Source organism: Pseudorca crassidens, chromosome 4 (assembly GCF_039906515.1).
Source record: "Pseudorca crassidens isolate mPseCra1 chromosome 4, mPseCra1.hap1, whole genome shotgun sequence".
NCBI classification, from domain to species: domain Eukaryota; kingdom Metazoa; phylum Chordata; class Mammalia; order Artiodactyla; family Delphinidae; genus Pseudorca; species Pseudorca crassidens.
Window position 1 is genome coordinate 19,622,921 of NC_090299.1, and position 20,162 is coordinate 19,643,082.

The window sequence follows — 20,162 nt, forward strand, 5'->3', positions numbered from 1 at the left end:
TATCAGTTTTACCCTGAATGTTAATTGACTCAAGAATACGAATTCTGCTTTTTAATGACTGGATTAGTTCAAATAAGGGATGAAAAGAATTTGATACTAGTGGGATAGATCATATTTGCAGGCATATAATACTTAGGCTTTTAAGATTAAATCCCCATGGTAAGCAGGAGGAAAAGCTGCTTAAGTGAAGTAGCAATTGTACCGATTCTATTGCCAGCTTAATAAATAGTCTACCAGGCTGGCCTGTGGAAGAGGAAGAGCCCTACTGCAGTGGTTCCAAGAAACAGTTAACCTGAGAACTGAAAAGGCAGCTCGGTTGAACCTGTCAAAAAGATCTGAGGCTGGGTGTATTAAGCTAAGTTCTGAACAGTGGTATTATCCAAAGTCTTTAAGAAAGCACATGTCAGGTGCCCCTAGCCCTTTGTTCCTTCAGGAGATTCTAAAAAGTGTTGAATTTGGGTTTGGGGGCTTTGGATTTTTTAGATTGTTCATATATTTAGTTTTGTTTGAATCATTTTGTTCACTACCTTTATCCCTCTCTCAACTTTGCCAGTTTACAGTCAATTTTAATTGTGCCTAAGAGGTCCTCTAAACAAGATGTGGAAAGGCATAGGAGTCATGCTAACAGAATCTGTATTAGGTTAATAAAGGACACTGCCAGGGAGAAGAAACAGTTCTGAGATCCTTTAGTCTTATTTTTATATTCTACAATCTGGTTTTGTTAAAATCAGAGGCAGTTTCAGGCAAAATGAGTCAAGGCCACTCACAAATGACCCTGGAAATCCGTCATCTCTCTGGCGCATCTGTCTCCCCCTGCAGAGTCCTGCTCCGCAGGCCCATATACGTGTAAGAATATTCATCCATCTCACTTCGTCGTTGAGCAGCCCATGCAGTTTAAGGCAGAAATGTCATTTTGATCAATTTTGATGACTCAGCTAAGTTCCTTTTTTATATATCATGGGCAAATACCTCAAGATTCTGCTAATACATAAACACTAAAAACTGAAAACTATAAATAAGGAGAGAGCATTCATTAAAGCAAAAATCATATCCCACCCAAATAATTTCCCTTCTTGGGGGAAATGAATTGGAATGTTCAGATTTATACATGTTTGTCTCTTAGGGCAGCTTACCCAGTTAAAACATATTGAGTTTGAAGTAGGCATCTTGAAGTCTATTCTTCTTTCTCTTCACTTGTAAAAGTGCAGCTAATGATGTGGTGAACTCTGCCCAGCAGAGAAGGGAAAGGAGGGAATTGAGTCGTTTCTGGAGCCCACATTTATACCTGCCATATACCACTTATCCTGTGGTGAAAGGACAATATAGTAAGAATTCTCCACATGTGTCCCATTTTTTAAGATAGGCATGCTGCTTTTTTTTTTTTTTATGTTATTTAACATTTTCAAAGATCAACCTTTAGGAGAGACAGACTTGGCAGCTCCCGCCAGATCACGATGTGCTGTGGATGAGCTACCCCAGTGTGTCTCCTTGGCAGCTGGGGCACAGCACAGTGTTATGTAAATGAGTGGTTTATTTTTCTGTGTCTAATATGGAACATGTGACATTTGTCTGTGTGCATTCATGTCCAATCCCAGAAATGCTTGACATTCTTTGGTTATTTGTTGACATCAAATTAAGTTTCTGGACATACAAAAACATTTGTTTGAAGTGACAGTCTTTTACATGTGAACCTTGGTACTTTTTAAGGTCACAGACTGAGTTTGAAAGTAGGGTCTGAGTATGCAGAATAGAGAACTTCTCTGATAAATCTACCAAATATACCTAATTCTTAGACTGCAGAAGCTCTTGGGACAGGAAGAATTGTTTTTCATTTCTACTAGAACATATGGCTTTTAAGGACATTATATCACATGGGATTTAAAAAGAGTTACCTTAAAATCATTATAATCTGAATTTTAAAAGTGCTTTTGTACTATTTATATGATTTTCCAAACTCAGGGATGACTTTTCATTAAGTTAACCTACCTAGAGGTTTTAATTATTGTGTATCTCTCTGCTCTTATTGGATAGCAACAGATAAAATATTTATGTTTATTATAATATTTTCTGCCTTTTTATATCATACAAAGTACAAATTGATTTTGGAATATGTAGAAGTGAGAACAAAAATTTACTTCTGTAGTAGTAAGTTTTTTTTAACCTTCAAAGGCTTTGTAATGTGCTACAAAAACATCATAACATTTCAATTATAAATGAATGAGTCCACAAACTCATCATAACATTTCAATTATAAAGAATTACATATTACAAATTTGGAGTTTCTTTTCCTAGACTCTAAAATCCTGACACTGCATAATCTTTCACATAAAAATAAGAATAACCAGTATATGCCTTGTAATTTCCAGAAATGCATCTGTGAATGAAGTACATCCTAAGACAAATTGGATACTTAGAAACAATGAAGTTTGAAGACTTCTTAAATTATTCTTAGAGGAAGCATCCCCTAAAAGGAGTAATTTTTACAATGTATAACTCTTCAGAAACAAAAGCAGAATTTTGAGAGTGTTCTCATTTTCTGTTTTTTTTTTTTATCCTGTATAGTAGTTTTCATAAGTGGAAGCCAGATTTCCTAAAGTAAAAGGTTTTGGTGTTTTTTGTTTGTTTTGTTTGTTTGCTTGCCTTCTTACAGCTGGGGAAAATTCTGCGAAGCCCTTTTATGAAGTTTGTGGCACACGCTGCTTCTTTCATCATCTTCCTGTGCCTGCTTGTGTTCAATGCCTCAGACAGATTCGAAGGAATCACCACGTTGCCAAATATCACTGTTATTGACTATCCCAAACAGATCTTCAGGGTGAAAACCACCCAGTTCACATGGACTGAAATGCTAATTATGGTCTGGGTTCTTGGTAAGCCTTTTATTTCAAGTATTCTAATTTCTACCAAAATAACATCCATATAATGATTGCCATGTTCTATTTAAAATGCTGTGGTACGTTATATGGTGACAACATCCCCACTGTAAGATAAGCAGAATAGCAAATACTGGAATAACGTGGCAGCTTGATAATGCTGAAAGGTATCCCTTAACACTAAACAAAAGTTTTATGAGTAACATAAGCTTAATTATAAATATACCATGTTTCAGAAATCCGACTTCAATTACTGAATAAAATGCCATTTTTATATATACACTACCAACTGTAAAATAGATAGCTAGTGGGAAGCAGCCGCATAGCACAGGGAGATCAGCTCAGTGCTTTGTGACTACCTAGAGGGGTGGGATAGGGAGGGTGGGAGAGAGGGAGACACAAGGGGGAAGAGATATGGGAACATATGTATAACTGATTCACTTTGTTATAAAGCAGAAACTAACACACCATTGTAAAGCAATTATACTCCAATAAAGACGTTAAAAAATAAATTAAAAAAAATAAAATGTGACTCATTGTGATGATCAAATATTTAATTGAAATAGTTCTGAAATAACCTAGTGGCTATTAACTGATGATTAAAGAACATTTATTGCTTCCATTTCAGAGGTTTTTTTAAGGAGAGTTTCCATTTTCAGAATGTTTGTTACTTCACCTCACAATAGCTCATTTTGAATAGCTATGTTAAAGTAAACATTTTAAGCAATATGAGAAAAAAATAAAGATTGGAACCAGTTTATCTATTGATCACTAATCCAAAGTCATTTTTGGATATTCTATTTCACACAGAATGTTTCTTATTATCTTCTCAGTTCCCAAATTAATGGGTTGGTTCTCCTCCTCATTCACTCCTGTAGCCTTAACCTGGGTCAATTATTTTATAAATTTTATTTTGAGCCACTACATGTCTTTTTTTTTTTTTTTTTTAGCGGTACGCGGGCCTCTCACTGTTGTGGCCTCTCCCGTTGCGGAGCACAGGCTCCGGACGCGCAGGCTCAGCGGCCATGGCTCACGGGTCCAGCCGCTCCGTGGCATGTGGGATCTTCCCGGACAGGGGCACGAACCCGTGTCCCCTGCATCGGCAGGCGGACTCTCAACCACTGCGCCACCAGGAAAGCCCCACTACATGTCTTTTAAAAGCGCTACAATATTTTCCCCTTACATAGTCAGGACAAGTTGTTAAACTGGCATATTTTGTCCTCTTCTCCCAGAAGGACATTTTCTGCTTTCAGTTTCTTCATAATGTCCTAGGGCCTCCTGCTTAAGGGTTTCTTCTTCTTCCAATGACATTCCTCACCTTCTCAGCATGAAGCTGAAATGAGGAGAGAGGGTAGGGGAATGAGGTAAGTGTTCCTGGATGACTAGAAAACTGTTCTTGTTAAAAGTGTAGGGCTTCCCTGGTGGCGCAGTGGTTGGGAGTCCGCCTGCCGATGCAGGGGACACGGGTTCGTGCCCTGGTCCGGGAAGATCCCACATGCCACGGAGCGGCTGGACCTGTGAGCCATGGCCGCTGAGCCTGCGCGTCCGGAGCCTGTGCTCCGCAACGGGAGAGGCCACAACAGTGAGAGGCCCACGTACCGCAAAAAAAAAAAAAAAAAGTGTAGAGTAGGGTTTTCAATTAGGGGCTTATTTCTCTAATAATCACCATGATTTGATAATTAACCATTGTCATTTTATAAAGATGAATTTTCTCCTCTCCTCCAAGTGTTTCATGGGCCAAAATCATTTGATGTGAAGAGCCTTCCTTGCTTATTTCCTTCCCTCCCTCCTGCCCTACCCCCATAAGAGTAGCACCATTTCTGGTGCCACATGTAGAATTATGTTTCACCAAAATCTAACTTGATGGAGTGAATCATTCCTTTGGTCGAAGCTTCTTTCACTTAACTCTGCCCAGCACCTCCCTTCCCGAGCTGTAGTCCATCAGTGCTTTACAGTGCCCAGTGGCAAGCTATACACTGGGGCATTTTATAGGTGGGGACAGATGGTGGGCGAAATAGTAGCTTCCCTATCCAAGCAATAAACTCTTGTCTGTAATCTGTGCACCTTGTGACAGGAATGATGTGGTCTGAGTGTAAGGAGCTCTGGCTGGAAGGACCCAGGGAATACATTTTGCAGTTGTGGAATGTCCTAGACTTTGGGATGCTCTCCATCTTCATTGCTGCTTTCACAGCCAGATTCCTGGCTTTCCTTCAGGCGACAAAAGCACAACACTATGTGGACAGTTATGTCCAAGAGAGCGACCTCAGTGAAGTTACACTTCCACCAGAGATACAGTATTTCACTTATGGTAAGTTATCAGCTGCAGAGTCCTCTTTTGTCTCATCAAATTAGTTTACTTCTCTGTGCTTCAGTTTTCACATCTATAAAAAGGAGGTATTGCAAGGTGGGAGAAAATTACCTTTAAGCCTAACATCATGACATAACATTATATATTCTTAGGACGTGAAATTGTCTTTAATTGGGGGGAAAAATAGCTTGCTAAATTGTTTGATGTGGAAGATGAGAGCCTGGGTTAGAGAAGATAATAAAAGGTGCTAAACTGCTGTAGAGGGAAGTGAACAAAAATTCAGCAGAGGCAGGAAATAGGAGCTAAAGTGACAGTGAGAATGTAAGCTTTGCAGAACCAGCAGAAATGCTGGGAAGGATGTTGTGCTCCTACGACCGACATGGGATGGAGAAGCCAGGCTTCTGTAGATCATGAGAGCAGGAGACCCCAGTGACATCAGATGTGCATGGTTACCGATGCCTTCCTTGCCCACTGCAAACCGATATTAAGCAATGTTAGCTTCCCTTCCCTTGAGGCGAAATTGGGAAGCCGCAATTAGCAAATTTTCATATAGTTGCAAAATCTTAAACCTGGAAAAGATTTTAGCAATCATTGTCTAACCCTCATTTTACAGATAAGGAAACTCAGGCACAGAGTTTAAATGCGTTCTGATTGTAAGGAATAACTCTTTATAAGTACACTGTGATACGTACCAGCAGCGTGTTAACATTATTGAAGAAGGCTGAGTGCATGCTTTAAAATGAAGGTGCACGTTTTACACATTGTGAAATTTAAACACATTATCTCTTATTGTCAGCAAGCAAAGATTTTTATATACTAAGGATCAAATGAGCAAGTGATTACCACTTATAATTAAGGAAATAGCTTAGATTGTATTTGTGTGTAACATATATCTTGACTATTTCAGTACCTTCTTATTTAGATTTACTTGTGTGTGTCTAATGACTGTCATCGGGAGGAATGGAAATTTGTGAATTTAGGCTTCACTCTTTACTGTGACTTTGATCAAGTTTTTAACCTTTCTAAGTCTTGGTTTCTGCATCTTTGAGAAGAGAATAATAACCTCAGATCCATAGAGTCATTGAAAGCACAGTGTCTGGTACATATTAAACATTCAATAAATGTTCACTTTTGTTGTTGTTGGAAATGTCTGCAGTGCACCATCCTTCTGGGAGTGACCCAGTTCTCACAGAATTAACCACATAGTGTTTTGCTGATCTTCCAGGGTAATGAGTACCCAGTAGTCTGCTGTGAACTTACTAAAATAACCTTGAAAGGGGTGTTGGGGGTCCTCATCTAGAATCTGTTGCCAAGATTTTTGCACCTCAGTAGCATTTTATACTTTCCAGGAACCAGCTGTGTTGCTCAGACATCACATTGACAGCACCATTGTGATTCAGTGACATTCTCACTTCTTATAATATGACATTTTACTTGCATAAACTGATAGATGACCTAGTTTTCCCATGAACTAGGGAAAAGAAGATTTGTGCCAACTGAGCCTATAGGATGATAAAATAGCCGGTCAATAAATCTGGTAACTGAGGGGACAAATCAGTCAGGTCAGTTGTTTTGTCATCCTGGACACAGTCTGTATCTAATGAAGTGTTTTCACCTCTTTTTTCATCTCTTGTACTATATTCTGCTTCTGCTCAATGTGAAGTCAGCATTGTATCTTTATAATAGTGTTTCCTCCATTAAAAGAAACATATGAATGTAGAATTCATATGTTTCTGGTTTAACATGAAAAATAATGCCTGGACAGTTCATTAAATGTAGAGTAGTTTCAATTGAGATAATAACCACCTACCTACAAGGTAGATCCTATTTAAGGTGTTCCACGTAGTTAGCAATGAATAGAAAGTTCCATCTTTAATCTCTGTCTCTTTTCTTGCAGCCAGAGATAAATGGCTCCCTTCTGACCCTCAGATCATATCTGAAGGTCTCTATGCCATAGCTGTCGTGCTCAGCTTTTCTCGGATCGCCTACATCCTCCCTGCGAATGAGAGCTTCGGCCCCTTACAGATCTCTCTTGGAAGGACTGTGAAGGACATATTTAAGTTCATGGTCCTCTTTATTATGGTGTTTCTTGCTTTTATGATTGGCATGTTCATACTTTATTCTTACTACCTTGGGGCTAAAGTAAATGCTGCTTTTACCACGTAAGTAAAACATTTTACAAAAAAAGGTAGGATGAAGGGAAATTCTAACAAGTCTAGATGAAGCAAAAAAATTTTTTTCAATGATTGTCATAAAGATGTTTTTAAGAGCAGGAAAATAATCCATTAAACATAGTTAGTGCCTCAGATAACAAATGTTAGCGAGTATGTGGAGAAAAGGGAGCCCTTGTACACTGTTGGTGGGAATGCAAATTGGTGCTGCCACTGTGGAAAACAGTATGGAAGTTTCTCAAAAAACTAAAAATAGAACTATCATATGATCCAGCAATGCCATTCCTGGGTATATATAAGAAAAAAAAAACAACACGAATTCAAAAAGAGACATGCACCCCAGTGTTCATAGCAGTGTTATTTACAATTGCCAGGATATAGAAACAAACTTAAGTGTTCATCAACAGAGGAATGGATAAAGAAGATGTGGATAGACTTGGAGTGCGCTAATTGAAATGTCAGAGAAAGACAAACCATGTGCTATCACTTATATGTGGAATCTAATAAATACAACAAACTAGTGAATATAACAAAAAAGGAACAGACTCAGAGATGTAGAGAGCAAACTAGTGGTTACCAGTGGGGGCGTGTAATAATCGGTGGGGGGGGCTAGGAGGCACACACTGTGGGGTGTAACATAGGCTCAAGGATGTACTGTACAGCACAGGGAACATAGCCAACATTTCGTCACAACTGTAAATGGAATATAACCTTTAAAAATCGTGAATCACTGTGTTGTACACCTGAAACTTATGTAATATCGTACATCAGCTATACCGAAAAAAGAAAAAAAAGGAAAGGGATGGAGAAAACCTAAGAAAACAAAAAACAAAAACAGTGCTTGTGTGAGATTACATTGCTCCAAAGGCTCATCTCTTTGAGTTTAGTGAATGTTTGATCACAGAGTGGATCAAAACTCAGGGAAATTCTAGATAAAACTAGCTATTTTAAGAGAATTGGGTAGCAAATTTTTAATACTGGATATCTCTTACATTATGTATGACGTTAAATTTAGTTTCATCATTTTGTAGCCATTACTATTATTTCAAAAAGAAGCATTGGCTTTTCTTTTTTTTTTGACTGCAGTGGGGCTTCATTGCTGCGTGCGGGCTTTCTCTAGTTGCAGCGAGTGGGGACTACTCCTCGTTGTGGTGTGTGGGCTTCTCACTGTGGTGGCTTCTCTTGTTGTGGAGCACGGGCTCTAGGTGCGTGGGCTTCAGTAGTTGCAGCACGCAGGCTCAGTAGTTGTGGCACAAGAGCCCGAGAGCACAGGCTCAGTAGTTGTGGCGTTCGGGCTTAGTTGCTCCGTGGCATGTGGGATCTTCCTGGGCCAGGGATCGAACCCGTGTCCCCTGCATTGGCAGGTGAATTCTTAACCACTGCACCACAAAGGAAGTCCTGGAGCATTGGCTTTTATGTTAATGTATCATTAATCAGTACAGGGAGTTGAAGAAGAAGAAATTATAACTAAACGTTGTACCATCCACTATACAGTAGTACCACTTCCTTCCTTTGATCATACTGACATCTGCACTGGAGGCCTACCTTCCACATGAAGTCTTCCTTGAATAAGCTTTTTTAGTTATTGTCCCTTTAAGTTCCCTCAGCATGGAGAAGTCCACATTGCCAGATCCTCTGTCACCCATTGCTGTTTAGCGGTCAGGGAGGCGGGCCCTCCGTCTGTACTGTGGTCCTTCCAGGTGAGGAGATCAGAAGGTCCTCCGTGCCTCCGTTTGTACCCTCTGTGCCCTGTAATGCCACAGCTGAAAACAAACTAGACCTTCAGTAAGTTCCCTGTGGACTAAAGTAGAATATCCAGCCCTTCCAGGCATCTAAATTGTTTTGAAATGAATTTTTCCAAGTAGTTAATATAGAGCAGATCGTAGGGGTGAAAGAGAACTGAAACTCACTTTATTGATGAAAAAAAAAATTCTGTTTGAACCCAGGGGGGAAGGACAGAGAGATCCTGCACACAGTAGTACCCCTTTGACCTCTATGAGAACTCATCTTATACACTACATTTCGTCACTGCTTTGTGTGAGGACCTGGCAACACGATATGGTGGAAAGACCATAGGCTGGAAAATCAGGCAGACCTGGCTGTGAATGCAACGTCTGCTCTTTTCTAGCTGTGGTCTTTGGTTAAGTATCTTAACATTTCTCAGTATTAGTTTCTTGTTTTCAAAATAAGTATTGTAGGGGCTTCCCTGGTGGTCCAGTGGTTAAGATTCTGTGCTTCCACTGCAGGGGGTACGGGTTCAATCCCTGATCGGGGAACTAAGATTCCTCCATGCCCCGTGGTGAGGCCAAAAAAAAAAAAGCACAATAAGGTTTGAATCAGGTCATCGTAAGGATATGGAAGGTAATTTATGTAAAGCCTCTTGCCCGTAGTAGGAGCTTAGGAACTGCCAGTGTCCTCTCCTTTTCCCTCCCCCGCTCTCCCCACACGTGTGGATTCTTGGGAATCTATATTCCCAGCGTTAGAGGTGGGAAGGTTTGCAAAGGAAGAGGAGGGAGTGGGGACACTTTGTGATGCTGTTAAATTCACGGCAGGAACAAAGAGGCTAATAGTCTTTCTTATTCTTCCTTTAGCATCTGTGCTTTAACGTCACATCATCAGATGTTTCATAATCGAGAGTAACTCTACAGGAACAGGAACCTTTCTGTTGAACCCTCTATCCTCTACAGAACCCTCTATAGAAATTGTGTCTAGCACAATTTCTATAACGTAATAGGTGCTCCTTCAATACTTGTTGAATGATTGAATTAAACTAGTACTAAAACCTGCAAATCTATAAAATTGTTGTTTAGCATCTGTTGTAACAAACCAAAAAAAGTACTATTTCCTTGAAAAAAAAAGGGCTTACTTTGGAACCCTCCTTTTTACTGGAATTCTACATGTGTAACTGTTTAAGGATTATTCTCATGGTTCACAGATCAGTGACTACCACTCGGTTGTATGACAAAACCAGCCAAATTCAGTCGGCATAGTTCATTTAAGGGATACAAGTAGGTGATTAGTCTGGGGAGGGCTTAAGTGCTAACTGCTGTGATGGAAGAATCAGGAAGTAGACTATATAAATGAAGGGAAAAGAATAGGAATCTTTAATTCTGTTGCCTTCTCTTCACTTCCACTTAAGTAAAACTTTTAGGTAGGTAATATATTCTTGTGGTGAAAAATACATGTAGAGCAGTATCTACAGTGAAGAGCCTGTCCCCTTCCTCAGCCTTGGACACCAGTCTCTTAGGTTCTCCTTAGGTACAGAGGCAATGGTTTCTTTTGGTTACTTTCAGAGATGGTTTTTGCATAAACAAGAATATAAGAGTTTGCATACCCCTCTTTGTTGTTAAAACAGTAGACTATTTCACACTTGTTACATCTCATTTTTTCTCTTATATATCTTGGATATCATTTTATATAAACACATAAAGCCAGATAGGTCTCATTTTTTTCCCAGTGGCTGCATAGCAATCCATTTATAGATGTACCAGAATTATTTACCCACTCTTCTATTGATAGATATTCTGTTAGTTTTCATTCTTCCCTGCTGCCATGCTGCAAGGAATACGTTTGTACATACTCTTTTTTGAAGTGGGTATATAATTTTAATCCTAATCTTGTTCTACTCCAGAAAACCCGACTTAAATTCCTAAACCACCTACAAAGTCAAACCCCAAACTTCCATCCTTCTAGGAAAAAGGAATGGGTATTGGGGCATGACTTCAACTTTCACCTGCCAAGCTCGGAAAATTTTCACTTGATGATAACTTAAAGAAAAACTAGGTATCGGCACCATTTAATCACCAGTTCCTAAAAACCTGAATGAAAATTTTCTATTAAATATTATAACAAAATTGTTATGATCGGGGTATTATGATGATAGTTTAATACAATAGCATTTTACGTCTGTGCAGTATTCAGACCTTAACTTGTTTTTACTTTTGACTTTTTCATACTGAAAACTCTTTATTTATTTACTTTGTACCTTATTCTTTCAACAGTGTAGAAGAAAGTTTCAAGACTTTGTTTTGGTCAATATTTGGGTTGTCTGAAGTGACTTCCGTTGTGCTCAAATATGATCACAAATTCATAGAGAATATTGGATACGTTCTTTATGGAATATACAATGTAACTATGGTGGTTGTTTTACTCAACATGCTCATTGCTATGATTAATAGCTCCTATCAAGAAATTGAGGTAAATCTGCTTCCTACCCACTGTGTCTGTCCTTGCCATTTCGTTCTAATAGCACACTGTGTCTGCTTTTGTGCCCTGTGCTGGAGCTCCTGATCTCGTCAACAAAGAGGCTTAGACCAAAGCAGGGCCTTTCTCTGTGTTTTCCATCTGGATAGGTGGTAATACACCTTCTAGTATATTCTAGGAGCACAGCAGGGTCCTCATGAATTTACCATCACTCTGCCTTCTCTCAGGGTATATTGCTGAATTAGTGTCTAGAAGAAGTATTGGCCATAGGGAAATTATTCTCTCCTATTTTGGCCAGCCAACCATCTGAAAGATCCCAGTAGAGGAATTACTAGGTGCCTGGTAAACTTTGATGATGTTCTTTATCTAGTCAGAATTTTTAGTATTCTAGAAATCACTTTATTTTTGTTTGGGATTGGGCTCGATTTGGTGCCTTTCTTCATCACTGTATATATATTTTCTTATGTACTCCAGTTTAGTGTGCTTTACTGTTTGTTAAGTCCATCGAGTCTTTCTATCTGTGTTTTAGAAACACATAAGATAGTGTTCTCAAAGCAGAAGTTAGGTCCTCCAGAGTTGAAAACTGGTACTCTGAACACCTGCTTGGGTGTAGCAATGGCAGACTGGGCAGTGTGAAATGACTGAGCCAACTTCTTCCAATCATGGACGGGCTCCGTTTCTTCTCTCCATTCTTCCTACCAGATAGAATGTTTATGCCCACCACCAGGGGCAGCACTGAGGATAAAAGGAGATTAAGACAGACACAGGCCACTGGGGGCCTTATGTGACATTTGAGTACATATGGCAGACACATAAACTCCAAAGTGCAATTCATCTGAATGCTGCTGTCTTTTTCCTTTGCCCTTTATAATATGCTGTGTCTACAGCCTGGCTTGGATGGGTGTAGATGAGGAGGGGAACGGAGAACTATTGTTGAATACACAGAATTGGAGGGGGTGGGGAGGGAGGGAGGAATTAATCTTTTCATCCTTCCTCGACCCTGAATTTTTCTTGTGCTTATGCTTTGTTTTTTAGATAGGGGACAGGAAATTCTGGTTAAATTTCAATGGGTACAGACAGAGGCATATGGAAGAGAAAAAAATTTTAAATATCATGAAAATGATATTACTTAGATATTATATAGCCCAATAGAGATAATATGCAGATAAATGTATATATGCCACTTTTGTATTTCAAAAGCATAATGTATGTTCATTGTTAAGATCCTACTGAAATCAATTACTAGACTTTTTAGTTTTTAAAATCAGTTGTTATATTTTTTCTGTTTTTGTGACACAGGATGACAGTGACGTAGAATGGAAGTTTGCTCGCTCAAAACTTTGGTTATCGTATTTTGATGATGGAAAAACATTACCTCCACCCTTCAGTCTGGTTCCTAGTCCAAAGTCATTTGTTTATTTCATCATGCGGATCATTAACTTTTCCAGATGCAGAAGGAGAAGGCTACAGAAGGATATAGAAATGGGAATGGGTAACTCAAAGTCCAGGGTAGGTATCAAAAGCTTTCTGAGACCTGAAGATAAATGTTTTGTCTTTCTCCTTGTCTTTTGACGTTTGTTCAATAATTTTTATGTGTGAACTTAGAAGATGTTGAAAGTAACCGTCCATTCCGTAGTCTTTCATAGACTAATACTTAATGTCTTCATAATATATCAAGAAGTCACTTAGTCTATGCCTTGTTTTTGGTCAGAATTTCATGTAAACTACCAAATTAGAAACAACCAAACAAAAAACTTCTTTAACTTGTTAAAAGTAAACAGAAAAGTTATTGCTAGAAAACACTTTGTTTTTTTTGTGTGTGTTCCATGCTTCTCAATTGTTATTCTGAAATTAGATAGTTCTATCCTCATATTTTTCTCTTGGTTGTATATATAGTTCACCACCAACATATTATTCTTATTTGTAGAAACCCTTTATTGGGCTAAATAATCGTTTTTCCTTTAATATCATAAACTTGATACAGGCTTAAGAGCACCCCCAAATATTAACCATAAATGCTCCCTTTTATAAATAATCAAGAATGGTTTGTTCTTGAGTCACACTGATTGAGTCAAAGTATTTTAACAAAGATGAGTTCCATGCTAGCTCTTTAGTATCAGGAATCAGGAACTTAATTTGCAGAGGTAGAATTGGTATAGGAGACAGAAGGATATTGGCAGAACCTCAAATAATAGGGAGTGAAGCAGACAGGAGCAAAATTAAAATATAATTTTGCCTAAAAGTTGTGAAAATGGAGCCCACAATATAGCAATGTTACCTCCACGAAGTTCATATTTTTTCTCAGTTGATGCTGGGGAAAAAGACAGGATTAGTGCAATTTAATTTCTCATTTTTTAAAAGAGATGTGCATTTCCAAGATTTGTAATACTCTACATTTTACTCTTTAAGAAGGTAGCCTTTTAAACCTTCTTTGTTTGACCTGAATATGGGCTCTTAAGGCTCTTAAGACAGTGATTGGCTACGATTTCAAATAATATCTCACTGTATACTGTGAGAAGCAGCATAATGTAAGGAAGAGAGCCTTGGCATTAGACCTGGGTTTCAATTCTGGCTTAAGGCTTATTAGAAAGTAACATGGATAAATCACTTCATTACCCTAAGCCATAGTTGTCTCACCTGAAAGAGAGAAAACTTCACAGGGTTATTGTGAGGAGGATACGAGAGGCACAAAATTCCAGCCTCAACAAATATCAGTGCCCTTCCTCATTCACAGTTTACAAAGTGCTCTGCCATACATTTGAACCTCATGCAACGCTGTGAGGTAGGTATTATTATTCCCATTTTATAGATAAGACCACTGAAGCCATTAAAACAACTCACCTATGCAAGGTCACAAGAGCTAGCCAGTGTGGGGGTAGTCGTGGAATTGGCGTTTTCCGGCCTCAGAGGTCTAACTCCTTCTGCTGCACCTGGCTGCCTCCTGCCCACCTGGCTGCTCCTGCCCAGAGCAGCTGTGGCTCTGGCTTGGTTACTGCCCCGCCTTCTCCCCACGGGCTGTGCCTTTAGCTGCAGCTTAGCTGGTGTCTTAAAGGGGTTGGGTTCTAATTGCCATCCTGGGCAGCTCCTGCTACTGCTGAGATGGACTTTGTTTGGAAGGCAGTTTGTTTCTCTGGGGATTGATTATTATTCTCTGAGTCTTTATTATTTAAAAGGGAAGCTGTTCAAGCATGGGAACTCACAGCTCCAGCACTTCACACCCTCAAGTTTTCTTTCTGTAGGCAAATGATTTCACTGACATTTGACTTCATTCCTGATACTGTCATAATGTAGAAGGGGAGAAACACTAACAGGTTGAGAGGAGCACATTCAAGTTGGCTGTGGCTACCTAGACCCCTGTTATAAAACAAAAACAAAAAAACCCAGCTTGCTCACAGGGATGTGAGGGGGGCAGCTGTGTTCTGTTTAGGGTGTCCTCTCCTGCCTGTATTGCAACAGCGGCAGGAAGAATAGCTTTCTTCAGAGACGTTGCTGGAAACAGAAGAAGGTTGAGCACTGATCTTTCAGGAGCCATGCTGCTTGGCTTCCTAGTCTGCCCATATCTGGTTAAAAACTGCCATTTGGGGACTTCCCTGGTGGTCCAGTGGCCAAGACTCCGCGCTTCCACTGCAGGGGGCACAGGTTTGATCCCTGGTCAGGGAACTAAGATCCCGCATGTGTGGCCAAAAAAAAAAAAACCTCCTTTTTTTTTTTCTCTTTGCGGTACGCAGGCCTCTCACTGTTGTGGCCTCTTTCGTTGCGGAGCACAGGCTCCGGACGTGCAAGCTCAGCCGCTCCGCGGCATGTGGGATCTTCCCGGACCGGGGCACGAACCCGTGTCCCCTGCATCGGCAGGCGGACTTTCAACCACTGCGCCACCAGGGAAGCCCTGCTGCTTTGATTTTATTTCTTAAATTGTTCATGAGCTGTTTTTATCTCTTTAATCTTATTAATCTTTATAGATACTCTCTGTCTCCTGAATTTAGTAAACATTTGGAGAAATTATGTTTCTGCTTTTCTTGTTTAGAGGACAGGAAGGAACCTCAAGAAATCAATCTAACGTTTACCTCTAACCTCAGTCAACAGTCAGAGACTGACCTCTAGTGGCAAATAGGAAAATTAGCTTTGTTAGCTGAGGTTTTCTCCTGCCACAATCGAAAGAGGACAAAACCGGGAGGATCCTTACCTATAAGTGCCACTTCCTTCCCTTCTAGTGTCCCACCGCTTCCTAAGTTATGATGGTGGGAAGACAGGTGGTGGAGTGAATACATTTTCTTGGATAAAGGGCCCTGCCTTTGAATCACACTGTATAGGTAGCAGCTTATCTGTGAATAAGGTGCAGGCCCCGTACACATACGTGAAGGGTAGACAGTAACGACAGTCTCCTCTTGCTTTCTGTTCTTACCCACTCAAAAGTTAAACCTTAAAAAGAAAGAGAAAAGAAAAAAAGCCAAAATACCTTAGTCCAGTTCTCTCCAAAGTGTTGAACCTGGCACAGTGTACTTCCAAGATACTTAGGAAGACGTTTTGTTTTGGCTCATGTTTTAGGATTACAAAATACCAAATGATACCCTATACCCTCTGAACTTGTAGTGTGTATCTGTTCAAGTGTAGGAGAGGAACACAGGCTCAGGAGCAGATAGAGTTGCTTCTGTGCAATTTCTCCTTCTAGATGCCATGAAGACATTTTGATAAAGTGTACAAGGACCCCAGGAACAATTATGTTTAACACGAGACAACTTTAAAAAATATTTTTTCAGTTAAACAGTTCTATTACAGTACATCTGTCCAGCATTTTGATAAATGTGAGCGTGTTGCTCACATTAATTTTTGCCTTTGGAAATATATGAAGTCATTCATAAAACTCAGCTTCCACAAAATGTCCCTCGGAAATGTTGACTCCAGAAAAGTTATGAGGGAGAATAAAGTAGATTATATTTATGATTTCCAAATAAATGTATTCTAATTTACTAGGCTAATTGTATTTTTTCCTAGTTAAACCTCTTCACTCAGTCTAACTCAAGAGTTTTTGAATCACACAGTTTTAACAGCATTCTCAATCCGCCAACACGTTATCAGGTAAGCATTCATTAGACATATCTCTTTATCTGTATGTAGTTCCATATATGTCTCTGTGTTCATGTGTGTGTGTGTGTGCATGTGTGTGTGTGTGTGAGAAAAGTGAGTAGAATTATATTCTTCTGTTCTTCAGATGTGCTGTGAGGGTAGAACAGAACAGAGAAAATGGTATGTTAGAGGGCGCTTTAGAAATCAGAGTCCAAGTTCTTCCTCTTCTTCTCCTTCTTCTTCTTGCTGTTGTTTTGTTTATTTGTTTGTTTGATTGAGGAAGAAGAGTTCCTTTGTGATATTGAAAGCAAAGTGTTGCCACAATTTCCGAAGATCACTTTCATACACCTTGAGCTGGAGAACGCAGTGGGAGATGTGGTATATTAGGAAAATAATGTTCTCACAGTACAAAAAAAACCTGGTACATTTTGCCAGATAATCTGTTTTTCAAATGGAATCTTAGGCTATACTGTTGCATCAGTACTACTTTAAAATACCTGTTTCCCTTTGATCTTGGATGTGACATTTCAACACTATTTTCCAACTCAGAAGAGGGTATAGTCCTTCCCATCTGGTTGATCACTTTGACTACCAAATCTTTAGATTTCTGTTGAGTACAAGATCACAAGAATGAGGATCAAAGAATTTATAATGAATGGTAATGTCAATTAATGGGTGTACTCCTGTTCATATGATTTTCTTGGAAACACCACATTCTGCAAAATTGCTTAGCACACTGACTGTCAAAGTCTTACTTTGTAATGGTTACGTTATGTCCCATTATATGGTTGTATTTAATTTATCAGCCTTCTATTGATGGAAATAGAGGATATTGCCAATATTTAGCTATTACAAGCAATACAAGTAAGTAACCTTCTATACATGATATTTGAAACGTGCAAGCCTATAGAATTGTCTGGTTAAAGTATATGTGCATTTTAATTTTTTAGCTATTATCAAACTGATTTTCATGGAGCTTGTACCAATTTATGTTCTTTTTTTTAACATCTTTATTGGAGTATAACTGCTTTACAATGGTGTGTTAGTTTCTGCTGTATAACAAAGAAAATCAGCTATATGTTTATATATATCCCCATACCCCCTCCCTCTTGTGTCTCCCTCCCACCCTCCCTATCCCACCCCTCTAGGTGGTCACAAAGCACCAAGCTGATCTCCCTGTGCTATGTGGCTGCTTCCCACTAGCTATCTATTTTACATTTGGTAGTGTATATATGTCAAGGCTACTCTCTCACTTCATCCCATCTGACCCTTCCCCCTCCCTGTGTCCTCAAGTCCCTTCTCTACATTTGCGTCTTTATTCCTGTCCTGCCCCTAGAACCATTTTTAGAACCTTTTTTTTTTTTAAGATTCCATATATACGTGTTAGCATACGGTATTTGTTTTTCTCTTTCTGACTTACTTCACTCTGTATGACAGACTCTAGGTCCATCCACCTAACTACAAATAACTCATTTTCATTTCTTTTATGGCTCAGTAATATTCCATTGTATATATGTGCCACATCTTCTTTATCCATTCATCTGTCGATGGACACTTAGGTTGCTTCCATGTCCTGGCTATTGTAAATAGAGCTGCAATGAACATTGTGGTACATGACTCTTTTTGAATTACACTTTTCTCAGGGTATATGCCCAGTAGTGGAATTGCTGGGTCATATGGTAGTTCTACTTTTAGATTTTTAAGGAACATCCATACTGTTCTCCATAGTAGCTGTATCAATTTACATTCCCACCAACAGTGCAAGAGGGTTCCCTTTTCTCCACACCCTCTCCAGCATTTATTGTTTGTAGATTTTTTTGATGATGGCCATTCTGACTGCTGTGAGGTGATACCTCATTGTAGTTTTGATTTGCATTTCTCTAATAATCAGTGATGTTGATCATCCTTTCATGTGTTTGTTGGCAATCTGTATATCTTCTTTGGAGAAATGTCTATTTAGGTCTTCTGCCCATTTTTGGATTGGGTTGTGTGTTTTTTTTGTTATTGAGCTGCAAGAGCTGCTTGTAAATTTTGGAGATTAATCCTTAGTCAGTTGCTTCATTTGCAAATATTCTCTCCCATGCTGAGGGTTGTCTTTTCGTCTTGTTTATGGTTTCCTTTGCTGTGCAAAAGCTTTTAAGTTTCATTAGGTCCCATTTGTTTATTTTTGTTTTTATTTCCATTACTCTAGGAGGCGGGTCAAAAAGGATGTTGCTGTGATTTATGTCAAAGAGTGTTCTTCCTATGTTTTCCTCTAAGAGTTTTATAGTGTCTGGTCTTACATTTAGGTCTTTAATCCATTTTGAGTTTATTTTTGTGTATGGTGTTAGGGAGTGTTCTAATTTCATTGTTTTACATGTAGCTGTCCAGTTTTCCCAGCACTTACTGAAGAGGCTGTCTTTTCTCCATTGTATATTCTTGCCTCCTTTATCAAAGATAAGGTGACCATATGTTTGTGGGTTTATCTCTGGGCTTTCTATCGAGTTCCATTGATCTATATTTCTGTTTTTGTGCCAGTACCATACTGGCTTGATTACTGTAGCTTTGTAGTATAGTCTGAAGTCAGGGAGCCTGATTCCTCCACCTCCATTTTTCTTTCTCAAGATTGCTTTGGCTATTTAAGTTCTTTTGTATTTCCATACAAATTGTGAAATTTTTTCTTCTAGTTCTGTGAAAAATGCCATTGGTAGTTTGATAGGGATTGCATTAAATCTGTAGATTGCTTTGGGTAGTATAGTCATTTTCACACTGTCGATTCTTCTAATCCAAGAACATAGTATATCTCTCCATCTGTTTATATCATCTTTAATTTCTTTCATCAGTGTCTTATAGTTTTCTGCATATAGGTCTTTTGTCTCCTTAGGTAGGTTTATTCCTAGGTGTTTTATTCTTTGTGTTGCAGTGGTAAATGGGAGTGTTTCCTTAATTTCTCTTTCAGATTTTTCATCATTAGTGTATAGGAATTCAAGATATTTCTGTGCATTAATTTTGTATCCTGCTACTTTACCAAATTCATCGATTAGCTCTAGTAGTTTTCTGATAGCATCTTCTTTTTTTTAAACATCTTTATTGGAGTATAGTTGCTTTACAATGGTGTATTGGTTTCTGCTTTATAACAAAGTGAATCAGCTATACATATACATATATCCCCATATATCCTCCCTCTTGCGTCTCCCTCCCACCCTCCCTATCCCACCCCTCTAGGTGTTCACAAAGCACCGAGCTGATCTCCCTGTGCCTTGTGGCTACTTCCCACTAGCTATCTATTTTACATTTGATAGTACCACTCTCTCACTTCGTCCCAGCTTACCCTTACCCCTCCTTATGTCCTCAGATCCATTCTTAGATTCCATATATATGTGTTAGCATACGATATTTGTTTTTCTTTTTCTGACTTACTTCACTCTGTATGACAGACTCTAGGTCCATCCACCTCACTACATATAACTCACTTCCATTTCTTTTTATGGCTGAGTAATATTCCATTGTATATATATATGTGCCACATCTTCTTTATCCATTCATCTGTCGATGGACACTTAGGTT

General features: G+C 39.0%; 1 protein-coding gene across 3 annotated transcripts in view; it reads left to right on the forward strand.

The window, feature by feature from the left end:
- The window catches only part of TRPC3 (transient receptor potential cation channel subfamily C member 3), an 82,212-nt gene that overhangs the window by 37,676 nt on the left and 24,374 nt on the right, over nucleotides 1-20,162 (forward strand). For 2 of the 3 annotated variants that reach the window (XM_067735151.1, XM_067735152.1), the window contains exons 5-10: nucleotides 2,651-2,867; nucleotides 4,945-5,178; nucleotides 7,076-7,340; nucleotides 11,351-11,546; nucleotides 12,852-13,061; nucleotides 16,545-16,628. In XM_067735151.1, coding sequence (XP_067591252.1) covers nucleotides 2,651-2,867; nucleotides 4,945-5,178; nucleotides 7,076-7,340; nucleotides 11,351-11,546; nucleotides 12,852-13,061; nucleotides 16,545-16,628 — 1,206 coding nt within the window. The remainder of the gene's footprint in view (nucleotides 1-2,650; nucleotides 2,868-4,944; nucleotides 5,179-7,075; nucleotides 7,341-11,350; nucleotides 11,547-12,851; nucleotides 13,062-16,544; nucleotides 16,629-20,162) is intronic. The other variant, XM_067735153.1, reaches the window with a different exon arrangement.